The following is a 22,146-nucleotide window of genomic DNA, read 5'->3' as shown; positions in this document are numbered from 1 at the left end:
ACTTACTCTTATTCAATCTCTTAATCTTAATCTTAATCTAAGTGCGTGGGCCCTGGTTGAATTGACGTGGAATGACCCAGAAGTATTTATTGATCAGGGAAACATTTAGTTTCTTTTTCTTTTGGTCTGCGGTTCCATAACACCATTAAGTTGAGCCGCAAATTAACAGACAGAAGCACCGGGCATAATCTAGCATAAATTCGTGGCTCGGTGGACCAGCAATCTATTCGTCGAGGAGGCTTGTAGTTTGAAGATCATAGACCATAGGTCATAGACAGAGAAAGCCTATCCAGTTGCTTCGTATAGCACTCGTTTTTTTGTTTGTTTTGGCGGACCGGTTAGGTCCAGCCTACAGCCCGGCACCGGTCTGTGGACGGGGGGTCGGAGACCCCCGATCTAGAGCATTTAATAAGACGCGTAATATTGTGTCATGGATATGATTGTGTGTCTGACGATACAGCATTTCACTTTGCCCTAATGTCTCTCTCTCTCGTGTGTGTGTTTGTTTTGTGTGTGTGTGTGTGTGTGTGTGTGTTGTGTGTGTTGTGTGTGTGTGTTGTGTGTGTGTGTGTGCGCGCGCGCATGTGTGTGTGTTTGTGTATGTGTGTTTTCACAGCACAAACTATCACCTCATACCGATTTCAGCTGGAAGCCAGATGGGAAAGTACTGGCCATTGGGAATGAGGATGGGTAAGTGAGTCCCTTGTGCTTAAAGTAACTCCACGTACCTCTGCTTGTTAACGGAGTAATCTGGTGATTTTTCACACAGATCTCCGGTTCTTGAAGTCCTTAATTAGGAGGCAGAACTTGGGGGGGAAGCATGCCTTGACAAGATGCTACTGTAGGGAAGGGAAGCCTGGCTGACCCTTGTGCTCAGTGGATAGAAGTGCCTAGACAAGGTGCTATTGTAGGGAAGGGGGTGCTATTGTGGGTACAAGTGAATCTTCTCCATCCTGGCCTGCCTCTTTACACTGTAGCTAGTGACAGGAGCTGCATCTATGCGTGGGGGTCTAACACTGCTTGTGTTGTGTTACCAGCTGTGTGTCTCTAACAGGCTCTCCCCAGCGGGGCCCAGTCTAGAAGAGCTGCGGGTGTGTGTGTGTGTGTGTGTGTGTGTGTGTGTCTAACAGGCTGTCCCCTTCCACAGCTCTATCGGGGTGTTTGCGGCGCCCAGTCTGAAGCAGCTGTGCAGTGTGGAGCAGCATCACAAGATCATCAACACCCTGCGCTGGCACCACGCCCACGGCTCCTCCCCCGACCTGCACGCCCTGCTGGCGTCCGGCTCCAGCAACGCCGTCGTCTATGTGCACAACCTCCGCAACGCCATCGGTAAGAGGCACGCTCAGGCACAACCTCCGGAATGCCAATGGTAAGAGGCACGGTCAGGCACAACCTCCGCAACGCCATCGGTAGACGGTCAGGCACAACCTCCGCGACGCCATCGGTAGACGGTCAGGCACAACCTCCGCAATTCCATCGGTAGACGGTCAGGCACAACCTCCGCAATTCCATCGGTAGACGGTCAGGCACAGGAGGGAGGGAGGGAGGGAGGCCGGATGCTCCGTTCATGCACTGGGAATATTTTTCCCAGTGGAAACCTGTGAACTTGGGAATTTAAGTATAAGTATATATACTCTTTTGATCCCGTGAGGGAAATTTGGTCTCTGCATTTATCCCAATCCGTGAATTAGTGAAACACACTCGGCACACAGTGAACACACAGTGAGGTGAAGCACACATTAATCCCGGCGCAGTGAGCTGCCTGCTACATCAGCGGCGCTTGGGGAGCAGTGAGGGGTTAGATGCCTTGCTCAAGGGCACTTCAGCAACTCTGCCATTTTTGTCACTTGAAAGCTGCTTATTATTCTTTACCAAGCGTCTTACGCCATGCTTTAATGAAGGTTAGTGAGCCTATGCTTTCATGAAGGTTAGTGAGCCTATGCTTTAATGAAGGTTAGTGAGCCTATGCTTTAATGAAGATTAGTGAGCCTATGCTTTAATGAAGGTTAGTGAGCCTATGCTTTTAATGTAGGTTAGTGAGCCTATGCTTTAATGAAGGTTAGTGAGCCTATGCTTTAATGAAGGTTAGTGAGCCTATGCTTTAATGAAGATTAGTGAGCCTATGCTTTAATGAAGGTTAGTGAGCCTATGCTTTTAATGAAGGTTAGTGAGCCTATGCTTTAATGAAGGTTAGTGAGCCTATGCTTTTAATGAAGGTTAGTGAGCCTATGTTTTAACTGTTGTTCTTCATACATCCCACCAGCAAAGCACATGATGGCTAGTAGTGTGAAAAACGGTGCAATCACAGCACTAACTGTCCCAGGTTAGCTGAACGCACCATGCTTGTGCTGGCGTCTGGAGATGATGTCTGTTGTATGTTGATGATTGTAATTTACTGCGGAGCATAAAAAGAGTTGACAAATGACAACTCTGTTAAGAAAACACATTTTTTTTTTCTTGAATTTAGTTTTCAGTTCATACAAACTAAATGTGCGTAAGCATGGAGTCAAGTCAGCCACAGAGTTGTGATGTCATCATTTAGAACAAGAGTGTCCAAACTTCGCAGACAGACGCTAAATCAGATAGGTGTGGTGTAAATACCTTATGGCCAACTTTTCAGTTTTACGCATTCTGTCTAATCTTAAGAGTATGGGTACACTAGGCCGACTGGTGAATTTGCTTGCAAAGTAATTGATCAGTGATCCACTAGTTTGACATTAAATCCATTTACCTCTGCTTGTTAACTCCTGGATTAACCCCATAATTACCAGGAACTGTCAGAAATATGGTGAATTGCTCCTGGATTTACCCCATAATTACCAGGAACTGTCAGAAATATGAATATGGTTAATTGCTCCAAGTCGAAACACAGCCTCCTATTTTGGTCACAGTTAACCTCCGGGTCGGACATGCTTGAGTAAGAATGTCAGGAAATACTGAGATTCCGGGAAATACTAGTCGGTTGATTTACACTTACCCGAAACTGTGTAAGTGAGTGGGATTAGGGTCAGCATTGGGTCTCCATTTCCCAGATATTTAGATAGATAGATGGATAGATAAATACATTATTGACCCCCAAGAGGAAAATTCAAGTCATGTTACATCAGGGCGGTCAGGAAGGGGCCCTGCTTGTTGACACGACTCATTCCAGTAAAAATGAGATCATTACAATGTCACTTTCAGTCTTGTTATCTCTCCTCTGTCCAGCCCACGTGTTCTGAAGTTGGTGTGTGTGTGTGTGTGTGTGTGTGTGTGTGTGTGTGTGTGTTTGACCCAGGCGAGGGCACGGAGGCCTTCAACAGTCTAGAGGGACACACACACACACACACACACACACACACACACACACAGCCTCATTATATCACATATACGTTATGTTGACCGGCTGGTGTTGTATTGCCAGCCTGTGTGATTTGTGTGTGTGTGATTTTGTGTGTGTGTGTTGTGTGTGTATTAGAGAGCCCGAGTGAGAGCCCAGTGTCCATTACAGAGGCCTTCAGGAGTCTGGAGGGCCACACCGCTAAGATCACCAGCCTGGACTGGAGCCCTCACCACGACGCACGCCTGGTCACCGTGTGCTATGACGGCACCGCACAGGTGCACACGCACACGCCGCACACGCACACGCAGACACACACACACACTCACACATACACACATACACACACACACACACTCACACATACACATACTCACACATACACACACTCTCACGCACGCACACACACACACACACACACACACACACACACAGTCACTTAACATGCACATGCACACGCACACACAGAGTCACTAAACATGCACACACACATACACATACTCACACACACACACTCACACTTACACACACACACGCACACATATACACACAGACACATACACACAGAGTCACTAAACATGCACATACCGTATTTTCCGGACTATAAGTCGCTCCTGAGTATAAGTCGCATCAGTCAAAAAAATGCTTCATGAACAAGAAAAAAACATATATAAGTCGCACCGGACTATAAGTCGCATTTATTTAGAAATGTATTTAACAAAATCCAAAACCAAAAACAGAGACTATGTAACTAGATTATTGAGGCCAAAAAGATTAATGAAGATGGAGTGAAGGCAGCCAAGAGGAGGGCAGGAAGGTAATTGCAAAGCAAAAGATTCACTGAAAGAAAATGCCATGAGGTGCACCAAAATGTTACTAAAATGTGGAGAATACAATGCAATCAAGCATTTTGGGCGATGTGGAGTCACAAGCTGGCAGCAGATTAAATGCTCACAAGAGAGAAAAAGATTTAGAGTTTTAGACCTGACTGAAGCAAGCCAGACGATAGGCCTAGGCCCGACGGTAATTGTAAAGCAATTTACAAAAGATTCACTGAACAAAAATGCTGATATGATACATGAAAATTTAGCTAAAAATGTGAAGAATGCAATGCAATCAAGCATTTTGGGCGATGTGGAGTGACAAGCTGGCAGCAGATTAAACTCACGATAGAGAAAAAGACGGTTTTAAAAGGATGTGACCGAAGCTGAGGCAAGCCAGGTATTAGCCTATAGGCCCGACGGTAATTGTAAAGCAATTTACAAAAGATTTAATGAACAAAAATGCTGATGTGGTACATGAAAATGTAGCTAAAAATGTGGAGAATGCAATGCAATCAAGCATTTTGGACGATGTGGAGAGACAAGCCGGCAGCAGATTAAATGCTCGAGAGAGAAAAAGATGCGGTTTTAAAAGGACGATGCAGACGAAGCTGCAGCAAGCAGGTGATATTTAGAAATTTATTTCACAAAATCCAAGACTAAGAACAGACAGACTATGTAACTGGACACATTGAGGCCAAAAATATTGAGAATTCTACAGGGAATGTTGAAGACGAAGGAGTGAATAGTGGCAAGAGGCAAGCCGAAGGCTGCTGACAAGGGCCCGACGCTATTGTAAAGCAATTTACAAAAGATTCACTGAACAAAAATGCTGATGTGGTAAATTAAAATTTAGCTAAAAATGTGGAGAATGCAATGCAATCAAGCATTTTGGACGATATATTGGCACAAACTGGCAGCAGAACATGCTGAGAGAAAAAGAGAGCGAGAGAAAAAAAGATAGATAGATAGATACTTAGATACTTTATTGATCCCCAGGGGAAATTCAAGAAAAGATGCGCATTTAACCAGGGCCTAAATTTCAGCGCGGGTATTGTGCATAAATTATTACTAAGTATTGAGCATACTAATAAAAGTCCCGCAACTCTAGCCATCATAATGCGAGAAATTCACACAGATTTTACAGCGCTGTCTGACATTAATCTAATAATGGAGTGGCCTGAATGCTGGACTATTGACTGGACAGACCAACTCTAACTTCAATTGAACCTCATGCAGAGACACACACGCGCGCGCAGGACCACTTTGGGGCTGCCTCTCTCTCTCGTTGCTCTCTCCCTCTCTCAGCAGGATTTGTCACCGCTGAAGTCAAATTATAGGTGCTTCTGCATGATTTACTTTTTTATAAAATTCGTAGGCTGATGCCTGGTAGCAACAATTGTGTTTAAATGTAGCTTATTGCTTCAGCCTCTAGCTCAGAAAGGGGCTGCGTGCGACTGGTAGCTTGAGAGCAACGTGTTGGAGACTCATGGTGTGGGAAGATGACTTTTCATTGGCAACAATATTAAACCAACCAACAATATAAATTATTAAGAAGAGCTCTTTTATGAATTAAATTGAAACAAAATTATACTGGCTTTGATTTGTCCGAATCTGAGGCCCGGCTATAAATAGAATCCCGGCCATTTGAGGATTTAAGTATGCACGTGTGTTTCAGGCATAGCACAAGCACTAATCTCTGACTGAAAGTGCACAGGACTTGTGCATTTGAGAGCGCTCTCTCGAGGCTGTAGACGCTAATGTTTCATGTAGAGTTCATGTCAGTTAATATAAATTAACATTTAAAAACATGTTCAATTATATAATTTTTTTCATATATAAGTCGCACCTGACTATTAAGTCGCAGGACCAGCCAAACTATGAAAAAAAGTGTGACTTCGGTAGTCCGGTACACACACACACACACACACACACACACACACACACACTCACACTCACACACTCACTCACACACACACACACACACACATACATAGAGTCACTAAACATGCGCATACACACACACACACATACATACACACACATAGAGTCACTAAACATGCACATACACCAGGGTTGCCATGGTCATGGAAAACCTGGAAAAGTCATGGAATTGTAAAATCCCATTTTCCAGGCCTGGAGAAATCATGGAATTCAGTAAATTCATTGAAAGTTTTTTTTAAAAGTCATGACATTTTATTTTGTCATACCTAGGCCATATAGCCTGGCTTGAGCCACCACTTCTCAATGAGACGTGGTCTGGGAACCAAACGTTCATTTTCTCGTGTTTGAAAAAAATGCCCAGATCCGTTTATTGGGTGCCACGGATGTCTATCAAATGCGTCTGTGCATAGCTCATCATCGTCTTGCTTTCCCCCCTGTTCTGTGATTGGTTCCCTATCTCGGGCGAAAATTTGCTCCATGGTCTCCAGGCTGCCTTAGCAGCGTGAATCAAATCGCGCGCAAGGCAGCATGGGAACACCCAGGCTATAGGCCATACACATAGGCATTCTAAAAATTCTAAAGTGCAAAATAGTTTAGGCTACAGCACAAATATTTCCATATAGAAATAAGCGAGTGAAATCTTGAATTTCTTCTCAAAGTGCACCAGATTGATGCATTTAAACTTTAAAATGTACAACATTTTCTTCTGGGGGAGGATGCGCCTGGAGTGCCTTATATTGGGTTGGACATGTGCCCCAGTGCAGCTTTAGGTCAAGTGACACCCATGGAGCGCACATCAACTCGCATCATTGGATCGTTTCCTTCATAGATATATAATTGATCGGGAGAAAACACATTTTATCCAGTCTTGTCACTTTTCATAAGTGGCCCCAACCTGTGGTGTACAGTAAGCAAATTTGTACTGTACTTGTAGGCCATGAAAACTCAAGGAAATTTCATTCAAGGTCTTTGAAAAATCATGTAAAGGTTTTGAAATGTTGTCAGTGAAAATGGGTGGGAACCCTGATGCACACTACACACATAATCTCATATGGTGATGTTCCAAGACTAAGATCAGAGTTTGTGTGGGTGGGTGGGAGGAGCTGTTTCATGTGGGTTTTTCTGCTTTAGGTTTTGCATGTAAAGCTGCGGTCTGAGATAAGTTGTCGAGGAGTGGGCGCTCTCACCTCTATTGGTCAGGAGTTTCTTCTCCGCATGGCCCGTAACGGGCAAAACCAACATAAAAAAACGCAGCCCTGCCAGATGCCGACGACTGATTGTGTCTGACGGCTTGATGTATCCTACGCACATTTGGGAACGCAGCATAATCAGCCATTGCCAAACCGCAGAAAGTCCACACTGTGCCTTTTCATTTTACGTGCTATTTATCATACTTGCATCTCATCAGGTAATTAGCGCCTCTCTGGGGCGGCGCTAGCGTAGTGGTTAAGGAGCTCGGCTAGCATCTCATGGGGCAATCAGCGCCTCTCTGGGGCGACGCTAGTGTAGTGGTTAAGGAGCTCGGCTAGCAGGCAGTAGCCATAGAAGTCATGGGTTCAGTTCCCTTACTGCCACCGTTGTATGCTTGAGCAAGGTACCGAACCCTAAGTTGCCTGACCCCTGCAGTTGGTATCTGGAAGTCGCTTTGTATAAAAGCGTCAACTAAATTTATTAAAGAAAACACAACTGAACGCCATAATTCAGTCACACGCACAGTTGAATGGAGTCAATTGATGATGGACAGACAGAGAGAGATAGGTGGACGGGTAGACCGGCAGATGGACAGACAGACAGGTGGTCGAACAGACAGACAAAGAGAGAAAGAATCTAAGGCAGTGTTTCCCAAACTTTTTAAAAATGACAGACCATCGCGACCCATTTCACTTCAGATCTAACATGCAACATGCATGCAACCACCAATATTTAATTTATTAGACAACATAAATTGTGCTGGCGACCCAAATAAAATCTCCTGCGACCCACCTGTGGGTCGCGACCCAGTCTTTGGGAAACACTGATCTAAGGGGATGAGGGAAGCTGCCATCATACTGACAATCCCTGCAGAGTTAGGCGAGACGGAGAGACAGAGAGACCGACAGAGAGACCGACAGAGAGACCGACAGAGAGACGGAGAGAGAGAGAGACAGAGAGAGAGAGACAGAGACGGAGAAGTAGATTATCACACTGATAACAAACTGCCCCACAGAACCGAGATGGAGGAGAGGAAATGGAGAGACTGAGGTGAACGGCAACATGGCTCCTATCATACATCAGGATTATAAGTTAGAAGCCCCCACAGCCTCTCACTGGACCTCCAACATACGTGCACACACACACACACACACACACACACACACACGCGCACGCACACACACACTAGAGGTCTGCGCGGGACTGATTTATTCTGTCCGCTCCGCATCAATGTGTCATTTTAGTCCCACTCCTCCTGCATTACCATGCGTCATTTTAGTCCGGCTCCCGCCCACATCTGTAACATGATGTCCTGCACCATGGCGTCCGCTCCAGCTAAAGCCCCCATGCAGGAGGGATAGCCTACTCAGCTTTTCTTTCTGTCTCACAAAGGAGCACACACACCTGAGAAAGACTCCAGATGTCAGTTTCTTGGTTCTGAATGTAGGCTAACAACTGAAGTAGGCCTAGTCTGGTGCCCTCTTCCTCTGTAATGCTTTCGATTTTTGAGTTTTGGCAATGAGCAGCAGGAACAAATTGAACCCACGTAAACGACAATATAGGCTATAGGCCTGCTATCTGTCAGTTATGCTTAAACCCCGTTTTTTAATGCTGCCTAACAGAACATCCAGCTGAACTATAGTTATGAACACTACTTTAATCATTTCCATATTTAATTTTACGTACATATTTAATTTGCGGGAGTGCAGTGAATCATCGGTTTGTCCCGCACCCGCGAACGCACCTCTCTCATCCCGCCCGCTCCCGCAAAGAGCTTTCAAAAGTTGTCCCGCGCAGGCTTGGAATTTCACCATTCTGGGGGCAAGGCCACTTGGCCTTCAGTTGGGCATATTTGGTGGGGGGCACAAAGGCCACATGTCAGGGCACCAAGGCCAAAGTTAACATGACATATTACATAGAACTGTAAATCATCTGATCATCTAATATTTACAGATATCTAGGCCATATATAACATTTATTTTATATATTCGGCCTGTTATGAAATCATGTATTGAACAATGTAAGCACAGCTCAGCTTTAAGAAACTCAAATAGCCTAGATGCATGCTTAGCATTTTGTGATTATTAAGGCTACTTTCACAAACTCTTAGTCAGCTGTCCTCTGATTTACCAATATCTAGGCGATATTTGTAACATTTATTTTGTATTTGGCCCGTTATGAAATCATGTGGAACAATTTAAACACATTGTAAAACTTAAAGCCCAAATTTGTAGACATCCATGTATGTCGAACTTTACTGCAAATTCAAAACTGTATTACTCTGGAACGGCTAACTGTACAGGGGACTGCTTTACACCTTTATGTTCGTTAAGGTCTCCTGTTTATTCTGATATACGGTTTGTCGTGTGTTAAAAGAAGGGTTCGTAAAGTATTCCACCGAGATAAATGGGTAGGGAGATCATGGGACGCAAAACCTTCAGTAGAATGTATGATTAAATTGAATTATATTATTTACTTTTCTCGCGAACCGTTCAACACAGCAATTATCGGCTAACATCGTTTAAAAGCTGAGAAAAAGCTCTTTCATGTGATACTTGTGATGTCTGTGTGATGAATAGGCTACTTCACGAGTAGTTCAACTGAGAATGGGTGAATTTGGGCGCACTTTCTTTCTTGCGATGTCACTTTTTCCACTGCGTAAAAGACTAAATTAATTTGCGCTGTGAATGCTAAGATAATTTTTACAGGCCACAGGCTAAATAAAAATCGCTATTAGTAGGACGCAAAGCAGAATATTGAAAGAAGGGGGCACCAAGGCCACCGTGGCCTATAAACCTCTGATTTTCAAACGGGCCTCACGGCCAACCCAAGGGGCTACGACGGCCATGGCCGTCGTGGCCGCCGTGAAATTCCTACCCTGGTCCCGCGCTGCACTCTTTTGCGTCGGGTCCCGCGGGTCTACCGCGGGAGTACAGACCTCTAGCATACGCGCACACACACACAAAAGCATGCACGCACGCACATATGCACACACATGCACACACGCACGCACGCACGCACGCACTCACAGCCTACCATGCCATGTTTTTACACGCATGTTGCGAGGGGGCAAGTGGCCGGAAATGTGTTTATGCATCTAGTCCTGAGTGTTTGTGTCTGAATCGAATCAGAATTAGGGATCGACCGATATGGTTTTTTGAGGGCCGATACCGATATCAATTATTACCAAAACAGGAGGCCGATAACTGATATGTCAGTTGTCAAAAAGGGGGGTAAATAGTAAAGGCGATATGCTGCAAAAATTTCATTCAAAAGCATTTAATTATGCAAACTTTTCTTTCTTCTTTTGATTGACACAATTGTCTATCAACTTGTATCACTTGCAAGTGTAAATCCTGTGTATCATGTTAATCCAAGAGCTGAGTGATAGCAATTATGTGAGAGTAGGCCTACACAATGGGCTTTGTGCTTGTTAAGGGACCTGTCACAAAGAGGATGCTTTGCCATCATGTGTGTGGGTGCACGAGAGAGGGAGAGGGAGAGGTGCATGCGTGATGACAAGTGTTACGGTTGAATAGTTTAACAAAACAGTTTTAAAATAGTTGTTAGGCTATTTAAGCATGCAATTTGTGTCCATATGCTACACTTTTGAGAGCCTAAAAGGCACGTTTATATCCAGCTGAGGACGCGATTTAGTTCAGGTCGGATTAAATACGGCTATGACAGTCCATTTCATAAGGAGCAATTAGACTTTTTGACGTTCGCTATCGCATCATTTAGGACTTGTCTACTATGTCCACTGAGGTGTCTGTTATTCACAATTAACGGACGTGTCGGAGGCAGAGAACTCCCGACGCGCAGCACCCGAGTTTGTAGGCTAACTAGTAAACAGCATCAGTAACGTGCATCAATCGGGAATTCGCTAAATAAAGGAAGTGGGTGCATTACTTATTGATCAAAGACACAATAGCTTACAAAGTGGTGTTTTTGTAACTTCAGTGTAGATTATTGTGATTCATTGCAACTTCAGCAATGTAAGGTAGGCTACCTTCCTTACCTTTGAAAAATAGCTCCATACAGCTGAAGTCCAGTCTACAGTCTGCCTCAGTGAGAAACTTTCTCTATGTTCAATCTTCTATCCTGATTGGCTGCATTTGTGCTAACTAACAAATCAGACGGTGTAGTGGGCGGGACAATGTTCTTGACCACAGAGTAGCAAATGCAGGGAGTGAGAGACGCTTTACAGACAAAGTAGCGCGTTTCATTCTTTATCCATTTCAATATCGGCTTATCGGTGGAAAAAATGGCCGATACCGATAATTATAAAAATGCTAATTATCGGCCCTATTAATCGGCCCGGCCGATAATTGGTCGACCCCTAATCAGAATGTGTTGGTGCATCGAGCCCTGAGTGTTTGTGTCTGGATGGAATCAGAATGAATGAAGTTTTGCTGGAATCCAGAAGCGAAACTTGAGGGAGTGTACCGTGTCACATCCTGAACAGTAACACACTCTTCCTGTGGTATTTGCACTGTTGAAAATATGAGTAAAACATCCGGTTGCATTTTGAGCTTCCAGGCTTTTTGGGGGAAATTACTGTAGGTGTAGAACACAAGTTTCCTGGTATTATCACTACTGTCTTTCTTCACACTCAGCCTGTGAAAGTGAAGTTATACAATAAATGACCTTCCTCATTTGTGTGTGTGTGTGTACATGTGGGCGTGCCCGTCTGTATCTATGTGTGTTTGCACCTGCTTGTTTATGTGTATGTGTGTGGGTTTGTCTGCCTGTATGTGTGTATGGTTGTGTATCTGTGTGTGTGCATGTGTGTAGGTCTGGGACGTGATGAAGGATGAGCCAGTGAGTAACTACCGGGGCCATAGAGGTCGCCTGCTGTGTGTCCAGTGGTCGTCCGTGGACCCCGAGCTGGTGTGGACTGGAGGAGACGACTTCACCGCCCACGAGTGGAGAGTGTCCAAACAGGAACACACCAAACCCCCGAAAGGTGACGAGGACACTAGTGTACATGCAAACCCCTATAAGGTGACGAGGACACTAGTGTATGCAAACCCCTATAAGGTGACGAGGACACTAGTGTACATGCAAACCCCTATAAGGTGACGAGGACACTAGTGTACATGCAAACCCCTATGACACTAGTGTACATTCAAACCCCTATAAGGTGACGAGGACACTAGTGTACACAAGTATAAGTATATAAGTATATATACTTTTTTGATCCTGTGAGTAAAATTTGGTCTCTGCATTTATCCCAATCCGTGAATTAGTGAAACACACACAGCGCAGTGTACACACAGTGAGGTGAAGCACACACTAATCCCGGCGCAGTGAGCTGCCTGCATCAACGGCGGCGCTCGGGGAGCAGTGAGGGGTTAGGTGCCTTGCTCAAGGGCACTTCAGCCGTGCGTACTGGTCAGGGTTCGAACCTGTAACCCTCCGGTTACAGGTCCGAGTGCTAACCAGTAGGCCACGGCTGCCCCAATGCAAACCCCTATAAGGTGACGAGGACACTAGTGTACATGTAAACCCCTATAAGGTGACGAGGACACTAGTGTACATGCCCTATAAGGTGACGAGGACACTAGTGTACATGCAAACCCCTATAAGATCATAAGTACAGCCCCACCACGCACTTTACATTTTCAACATTTTCAATTTTCAAAACCCAATGTGGCCCTACAGCCAAAAGGTTTGCCCACCCCTGCCATGTTCTTTCTTAAAATACTGGGGGCATAAGTATACACACCCCATGTTAAATTCCCATAGAGGCAGGCAGATTTTTATTTTTATAGGGTCCAGGATACTACGCATCCTGATAAAGTTCCCTTGGCCTTTGGAATGGGGTTCTTTCCATAAGATCATTTCTCAATGCAAATCAAACCAGCTATTAAGCTAACTGAAATAAAACCATGCCAATCTCTAGGTATGGTGAAGGGTATGTGATGATGTGGGGCTATTTTATTTCCAAAGGCCAAAGGAACATTTTTAGGATGCATGTGATGTGTAGACTACTGTGATGTGTAGAATAGTGTAGAATACTGTGAAGTGTAGAATACTGTGAAGTGTAGACTACTGTGATGTGTAGACTACTGTGATGTGTAGAATACTGTCATGTGTAGAATACTGTCATGTGTAGAATACTGTCATGTGTAGAATACTGTCATGTGTAGAATACTGTAGATTAGTGTGATGTGTAGAATAGTGTGATGTGTAGAATAGTGTAGAATAGTGTGATGTGTAGAATAGTGTGATGTGTAGAATAGTGTGATGTGTAGAATAGTGTAGAATAGTGTGATGTAGAATAGTGTGATGTGTAGAATAGTGTGATGTGTAGAATAGTGTAGAATAGTGTGATGTGTAGAATAGTGTGATGTGTAGAATAGTGTGATGTGTAGAATAGTGTAGAATAGTGTGATGTGTAGAATAGTGTGATGTGTAGAATAGTGTGATGTGTAGAATAGTGTAGAATAGTGTGATGTGTAGAATAGTGTGATGTGTAGAATAGTGTGATGTGTAGAATAGTGTAGAATAGTGTGATGTGTAGAATAGTGTGATGTGTAGAATAGTGTAGAATAGTGTGATGTGTAGAATAGTGTGATGTGTAGAATACTGTAGAATAGTGTGATGTGTAGAATAGTGTGTAACTAGATGTGTGGATGGGCCCCTCTGCAGGGAAGCGAGCTCAGCAGTTCAAGGCCAAGCTGAAGAAGAAGAAGAAAGGAACAGGAAAGGGGATGAGGATCGAGGACAACGAGGAGGAGAGAGGAGGGGGAGGAGAGGAGGAGGAGGAGAAAGGGATTAAGACCACTACAGTAGTCGCGAAGGTGGAGAGGAAGGAATCGGCGATCGGCCCGTCCAGCAACGGGGAGGCGGAGGATGAGGAGGAGGAGAGGGGCAGTGTGAGCACCCCGCTGACCCCAGGTACGACACACACACCACAGACACACACACACACACACACACACACACACACACACACACACACACACACACACATACACATACTTCATTTCATTTATCATACAGGAATTAAAAGTAACAATGTAGTTACAGTTAAACAGACCTGACTCCGTTGGGTTTACGTTGGTGGTTGAACTGAACTACACAAACTAGTCATGTTTCTCTTTAAAACACAATGTTATTACATTGAACTAACATATTTTGCCACAACAATGAATTTATCCAACAGAATCATGTAAGATGAAGATTGGTTTAGATGGTGACAATTGTTGACAACTATACCCTTACAATTGATAAAACAGATAGCATTTTACTAAATCAGTGATTCATTACATTGGTGGGTAACTTTTTTTAACCTTCCCACCAACGTAATAACTTCCTGCAAACGTAATAATTATTGGGTTATTATGTTGGTGGGAAATTATTACGTTGGTGGGTTCAAAACATGCAGATTTTTATTACATTGGTGGGAAATTATTACGTTGGTGGGTTTAAAACATGCAGATTTTTATTACATTGGTGGGAAGTTATTACGTTGGTGGGTTTAAAACATGCGGGCCTGACTCAGTTAAAAAGACACTGGTTTACAGAAGGTTCCTGTTCTGCAGCCCATAAAGGACAAATATGACATCTCACTACATACACTACAGTGTTCATCCTCCTCATGTTGGTCCCCCCACACATACACACACACATGCACACACACACACACACACACACACACACACACACACACACACACACACACAGAGAGAGCCGTTTCAAAACACTTTGGAGGCCCCAGGCAAAAGGAAGCTGGTGGGGCCTCTAGCACATTATAACTTATAACCCTTTTTGCACTTGGAAAGCATTCAGCATAGAAGAGGAAGCTAACAAAATGTTACTTATTTAGTGGTAGGCCATAGAGAACCGTTTTAGCCCAAATTACAACCACTAATGCTTTTACAAAATGAACAGTAGGACTACTTAACCTCCAGCTATTGACAACATCATATGTTTTATACACTGACGTTGTACAGGTAGGAGAGATATTATCCTATCAGCTGTGGGTGATAGAATGAATGGCTTAACTAGCATGCTATTGTTAGCTATTGACAATAAATCCACATTTCTGCTGTTAGCTTGCTACAAAATAAACGGTTTCATTTAAACCTTTGGCATAACAAGGTATTATAGGTGTGCTAAGCTCCATGATTCATGACAACATCAACATTGTAGTTTCCTGCAAATTCCCGATCATAGAATTTAAAGGGGTGCGCACACAATTATCATTGCTGTGGATTAAGTACACACACACACACACACACACACGGTTAGCTGTCCATCGTGTCCGATGATGACGCTTGTTTCAGGGGGTTGGGGGGGGGGTGATTGGTCAACGTTGTTGCCGTTGATGCCACCTCACGTGGCTATGGAGGCCGATTTTGGAGCCGCACACTCTTCCACAGATGGAGCAGGTATGTCCTGATGATTGGGAGGTGGGTTCTGCCTGCCGGTGTCGTTGGGCACGTCTTGCGGTCCTCCTTTGGATGAAGGTGTCGTTGATTTGCTCAGCTGCTTTGTTGCACTTGGCTCTCCAGGCTGGTCTGTTGGATGCTATTGCTTTAAGCTGGCCAGGGTTGACATTGCAGCGCTTCAAGAGTTCTTTGGTAAAGTCCTTGTATCGTCTCTTCTGGCCACCAGCGGCCCGCTTGGAGTTGAGCAACTGTCCATAAAGGACTTGGCCTGGGACACGATAGCCAGGTATGCGAATGGTGTGGCCAACCCAGCGTAAATGCCTCTTGGCCAGAGCTGCTTCCATGCTGGTGGTGCCAGTTGCAGTCAGTATGAGGGATGCGGTCCTCCCAGGACAGGTTGAGTATTTTTTGGAGGCATCTGATGTGAAACATCTCCAGGCTGTTTATGTGGCGTCTATACGGCATCCATGTTTCTGCCCCATAGAGTAGGGTGGTGACACAGACTGCATTATAGACAGCTACTTTGGTACTGATTTTTAGGTTGTTGTTGCCGAATACTCTCTTCCTAAGGCGCCCAAAGGCTGTTGAGGCTTTGTTGATCCGATGGTGGATTTCACCGTCAAGGGTGGAATCTGCAGAGAGTGTGGAGCCCAGGTATGTAAAATGGTCAACAAGACTGAGTGGACTGCCATTGATGTGGAAGCCAACATGTGAAGGAGATTTGGTACAGAGTTGCGCCATGACCTCTGTCTTCTTGGTGTTTACTTGAAGACCAAAGGACTGATACAACGCTGAGATGGTGTCCAGGGCATGCTTCATGGATTCTGGGCTGTGTGCCAAGACAGCACAGTCATCTGCATACTGGAGCTCATGGATGTGGCAGGTTGATGTTTTTGTCTGAGCTTGGAGCCGCCGGATGTTGAAGAGGTTGCCATCAAGGCAGTATTCCAGGTCTATACCATCTTTGTGCTGCAGGGCGTGGTGGAACAGTCGGGTGATTGCTGTGAGGAGGAGATTGAACAGTACTGGTGCCAGGACACAGCCTTGCTTCACCCCAACAATGACCTTAAAGGGATCAGACTGAAGCCCTCCCATAACAACTCTGGCTTGCATGCCATCGTGCAATTGTTGCAGAATGGAGAGGAACTTGGGGTGGTACACCAAGTTTGCCAAGTTGTTCCCAGAGCATGTCACGGTTAATGGTGTCAAAGGCTTTGCTGAGGTCGATGAAGGTGATATAGAGGTCTCTGCGCTGCTCTCTGCTTTTCTCAAGTAGCTGCCGTAGAGCAAAGATCATGTCAGTGTGGACCTGCACTTACGGAAGCCACACTGTGTTTCAGGGAGAGTAAGTTCTGAGATGTACTCGACAAGTCGGGAGAGCATAATCTTTGCAAGGACTTTGCCTGCTGTGGAGAGGAGCGAAATTCCTCAACTGTTGCCACAGTCTGCTCTGTCCCCTTTCTGCTTATAGAGAACGATGATGTTGGCATCCTTCCAGTCCTGGGGTACATTCTCAGACTGCCAGATTTTGGTGATCAGGAGGTGTAAGCGGCGTGTGAGGAGGTAGCCCCCATGTTTGAACACCTCCGCTGGAATACCATCTGGTCCTGGGCTTTTGTTATTTTTCAGGCTCCTGATCGCCTTGGATGTTTCTCCGAAGTCAGGAGGGCTGTCCAAGTGTCGCATCTGTGGCATAACAGGTGCCTTGTCAAGGATGTTGGGGTCTGCAGGGTTGCTGTGATTGAGGAGACCATTAAAATGTTCGGCCCAGCGCTCAAGGATCTCTTGGCGGTCCTTCAGGAGGCTGTCTCCAGCAGCAGATCTAACAGGAGTGAGGGTTTGCTTCCTTGGTCCATGGAGAGCTTTGATGGCATCATAGAAGCCATGCGTGTCACTACAGTCAGCAAGATGTTGAATTTCTTTTGCTTTCTCCAGCCACCAGGTGTCTTCCATGGCCCTTAGTGACAGCTGTGCTTTGGCTCTAGCCTTGGTGTAGTTGGCTTTTAGCATGGAGGATTGTGGGTTGGAGAGCAGGGCTTTGTGGGCCTGCTGTTTTTCTTGCAGAGTCAAATGGATATAAGAAGAGTTGTTGTCAAACCAGTCCTGATGTTTTCTGACCTTGGTGCCAAGGGCTGTTGGAGGCAGAGTGGATGGCGGCAGATAGAACTGGCCAGTCTTTGGCATCAGCTTCCTCTGGGACATGAGAGAGGTTGCATGCAAGGTGGCGACGGAGGTCATCAATGGTGTCTGGGTTGGAGAGAGCGGCGATGTTTAGGGGCCATCTTGGGACAGCAAGGTGGGATGACCAGGCGTAGTTTGGATCTGACCATGCGGTGGTCAGTCCAGCACTCTGCTCCCCGCATGGCTCTAGTAATCATCGCATCCTGTCTGTCCTTTTGGCGAACAATAATGTAGTCCAAAAGGTGCCAGTGTTTAGATCTGGGATGTTGCCAGGTAGTTTTGTGATGTTTTGTCATCTGGAAGGTGCTATTAGTGATAAGCAACTCATGCTCTGCACAGAGGGATAGTAGGCGGTGCCCATTGTTGTATTGTTGCTGACCAATGACCTTCTTCCAGATGAGATGCTCATTTCCCACTCGTGCATTAAAGTCACCCATAAGAAGGAGTTTGTCGGCGGCTGGGACTTTCTGGATGACTTCATCAAGACGATGGTAGAAATCTTCTTTTGTGTTGTTATCTGCATCCAGGGTTGGTGCATAAGCACTGATGAGTGTGGCAAAGCGCTTCTTGGTAAGAGGAATGCGCCCTGTCATCAGGCGCTCACTGATGCCCACAGGGGATTCCGGGATTTGCTGCAGCAGCTTGGTTTTCACAGCAAAACCCACACCGTGGATGCATGCCTTCGGGAACCCCTTTCCAGAAGAAGGTGTAGCCTGCACCCACTTCCGTCAGGGAATCCTCGCCATGTAACCTGGTCTCACTGAGGGCTGCAATGTCTATGTTGTATCTTGCAAGCTCAAAGGCTACTAGAGCTGTCCTTTGGCAAGGTCTGTTGGATGTTATAGGCATGTCCAGTAGGGTGCGGACATTCCAGGTGGCAATGTTCAGATGAATATTCTTTTTGGTTTTTCGGCCGCAGTAGGGGATGCTTCGATGGCTGCGGCTAGCCATCCAGAGTGTTGAGGGAACAGACCATTTTTAGACCACCTTTTCCAGGTCCTTCCCCGTTAGGGGTGAGCAGTGTGGAGCTGCTCAGTCGCAGTGGAAGCTGCGAGGTGATCGCTGCCCCATCCCATAACACAGCGACCCATCACTCCACTGCCGCCTGTGTGCATGGTTTGACTAGGCACTTCCAGCCACATCCTTGGCCTGTGCCTGCCGCCATTCCACATCGCCACAGGGCTTTGGTGGGGGCTTGGGGGGTGGGGTGGAAAGGAAAGGGAGTGGATGGAACAAGGAGCTTGCGCAAGGGAAGAGATTAGGGTGAGGGTAGGGGTGCGCAGTCCTTACTCCCACCATTCTTCGCTCAAACAGAGTAGCTTCCAGTGGCATGAGGAACTCAGGACGACCTTCACTCTGGTTTGAGCTGCAGGGGACTGCCGGTAATCCGGTTTGCTGGGTTCCGTCTATTGCCTGTCCCCACCTGCAGATTTGTGTTCAGGGTTTACTCCCCTAGCCTTCATCCGCCTTCCCAGCCGTTGTGGAACGTCTTCCTGTTGCCATCCTCCGCCTGGTCCACCATTGAGGTCTTTGCTATTTGCCCATAGCTGGGGCAGGGGTTAACGGGCAGCAGGGCATGTCCACACTGTAGTGGGCCTGCATGCCGCGTCTCTGGGGCCCCCTGCTACTCCGAGATCCCATACAACTTTGCCTGGAACCGCAAGGTACCAGTTACCGTGCGTGGCCACGAGGAGGCATGTAAGGGTCTTGGCAATGGAGAGGCTGTGTACCGGCAGAGGAGACTTACGCGCTCGGCTCCTCTTTTCGCCTCCCCCCTAGGGAGGTGGCTAGCCGGTGGCGGTAGCTGAAAGCAGAGAGCAACAAGCAGGAGCGACATGCAGCATGCACTAACCTGCACTAACCAGCTTGCACTAACCTGCAAGCACTAGTTCTACTCCAACACTACTGCACTGACGCATCACATGCCCTGTGTGTTAAACACACACACACACACACACACACACACACACACAGCAGTGAGGAAGGAGGAGGGGGAGCGGGGTTACGTTAGCACTCTTCTAACTCCAGGTATGCCCCTTCTCACACACACACACACACACACACACACACACTAATGCTAATGCAGGCAGTTTCCATACAGTTTTTCATTACATAATGTAATATATTTACATTATTATATTTACTGTAATATTCACATCAATAGCCATTATAAGTAATTAGTAACTTAGTAACTAACTAAGTAACTAATCGATTATATGATGGAAAGAGAAAGCGCTCCTTAGTGGTGCCAGAGTGAGAAAGAGCCTCTCTGAATGTGAGTCTTCATCTTCATCTTCATCTTCACCCTCCTCGTTGGTCCCCAGCGGTCCCAGAGTGGCGCCGAGGCTCCAGCCAGGCGTATGCGTCGACCTTCATCACCCCCGACAGGCTGCAGAACGGAGAGAAGGCCGCAGGGCCCACCAGGATGGACGACAAGAGGAAGGACAAGCCAGGTGAGGAGGAGGAGGATGAAGATGGTGATGATGGTGGTAACAATGATGATGATGATTATGATGATTACAATAATGATGGTGCTTATGGTGGTGATTGTGGTGGTAACGATGATGATGATGATGATAGTAATGATGATGAAGGTGATGAAGATGGTAATGGTAATGATGGTGGTGATTGTGGTGGTAACGATGATGATGATGATAGTAATGATGGTGAAGGTGATGATGGTGCTGATGAAGATGCTGGTGGTAATGATGATGATGATGATGATGGAGATCTTTAGTTTAAGTCCTGTCTTTTTTTGTGTGTTGATGACCGTAACGTTTTTTCTAATCCTATTTTTATATTTAGAGTCGTCTTTGAAGAGAAAGAAACAGCGCTCACTGTTACCTCTAAGCACCTCCATGGATCACAGACCAAAAGATGACCTGCTCAGGGACTGTGTTACTCTAGCCTCATGTAGACACGCAAGAGGTACAAACACACACAAACACACACATTTACACTCACTCTCTCTCTCTCTCTCTCTCATACACACAGATACTTCAAATACACACACACACTCTCATACGGACTTCTTTTTTTTTTACAACCGCACACACATGCCATCACGTACATTCTGTAATTCACACCGTGACCACTGAATCAGAAATATCCCGCTATTTCATGGACCTTACGTAAGTTTATGTGAGAGTGCAGTTTTCACTGTGCAGTTTTCATGGACCTTCACGTAATTTTGTGTGAGAGTGTTTTCACAGTCTCTCACACCCTAGGTCATTTAAGAGGTCATTTAATTTGAGTTGAGTTGAGTTTAATTTTAGTTGAGTTGAGCACAGCTGTTCCTGTTTACATTGATTTTAGAACAGCACACACACACACACAGACACACTCACACACAGACACACTCACACACTCACACACACACTCACACACTCACACACAGACACACACACACACACACAAACACAAACACACACTCACACAAACACAAACACAGACACAGACACAGACACAGACACAGACACAGACACACACTCACTTTCACTCTCACTTTGTCGCTGCCACAGATGAGGTTGCCCATTGTGTGCCTGGCTCAGGGGAGCACATCCAGTTCGGCCTCTTCTCAGACAGGGAGGCCCTGCACAGGATGCTTGATGAGGAAGGTGAGTGTGTGTGTGTGTGTGTGTGTGTGTGTGTCTGGGAGGCCGTGCAGAAGGGCCTGAATGAGTAGGGTGAGCTACATGTGTGTGTGTGTGCGGCTACGTGTCTGTCTGCATGACTGTGTGTGGGTATGTGTGTTGTCACACAAGAAACATTTCATGATGGGTAAAAGCAAAGAGCTCTTCCAAGACCTTTGCAACATTATTGTTGCAAAACATATCAATGGAACTGGTTACAGATGCATTTCAAAACTTCAGAATCATCCAGTAAGCAGTATTGGAGCCATTATCTGCAAGTGGAAGGAACATCACTGCATCATCAACTGGCCATTCACAGGATCTCCTCACAAGATTTCTGACCAGGAAGTCAGAAGGATAGTCAGAAGTGTAGCCTAAGAGCCAAGGACCACTCTAGAAAGACTTGGAGGCAGCCGGTTCAATTGTTACAGAGAATATCATAGGTAATGCACTCCACCGCCATGGCCTCTATGCACGCTCACCCCACATGACTCTATTACTGAAGAAAAACATGTCGAAGCTCATTGAAAGTTTGCTACACAACATTTGGACAAGCCTATGAAATACTGAGAGAATGTATTCTGGTCAGGTGAGGGCAAAATTTAACTTTTTGGATGTCATACTACACAACATATTTGGAGGAGAAATGGCACTGTGCA

General features: G+C 45.7%; 1 protein-coding gene across 1 annotated transcript in view; it reads left to right on the top strand.

Annotated features, from left to right (window-relative positions):
- gemin5 (gem (nuclear organelle) associated protein 5) overlaps positions 1–22,146 on the top strand; it is a 48,216-nt gene that overhangs the window by 15,356 nt on the left and 10,714 nt on the right. Inside the window, exons 12-19 of the mRNA XM_048234994.1 lie at positions 617–690; positions 1,148–1,329; positions 3,458–3,597; positions 12,070–12,241; positions 13,930–14,178; positions 20,180–20,308; positions 20,661–20,783; positions 21,377–21,472. Of these exons, the coding sequence (XP_048090951.1) occupies positions 617–690; positions 1,148–1,329; positions 3,458–3,597; positions 12,070–12,241; positions 13,930–14,178; positions 20,180–20,308; positions 20,661–20,783; positions 21,377–21,472 (1,165 nt within the window). The remainder of the gene's footprint in view (positions 1–616; positions 691–1,147; positions 1,330–3,457; positions 3,598–12,069; positions 12,242–13,929; positions 14,179–20,179; positions 20,309–20,660; positions 20,784–21,376; positions 21,473–22,146) is intronic.

The sequence above is a fragment of the Alosa alosa genome, chromosome 2, assembly GCF_017589495.1.
Source record: "Alosa alosa isolate M-15738 ecotype Scorff River chromosome 2, AALO_Geno_1.1, whole genome shotgun sequence".
Classification (NCBI taxonomy): domain Eukaryota; kingdom Metazoa; phylum Chordata; class Actinopteri; order Clupeiformes; family Clupeidae; genus Alosa; species Alosa alosa.
This window is presented reverse-complemented; position numbering and strand designations above follow the sequence as displayed.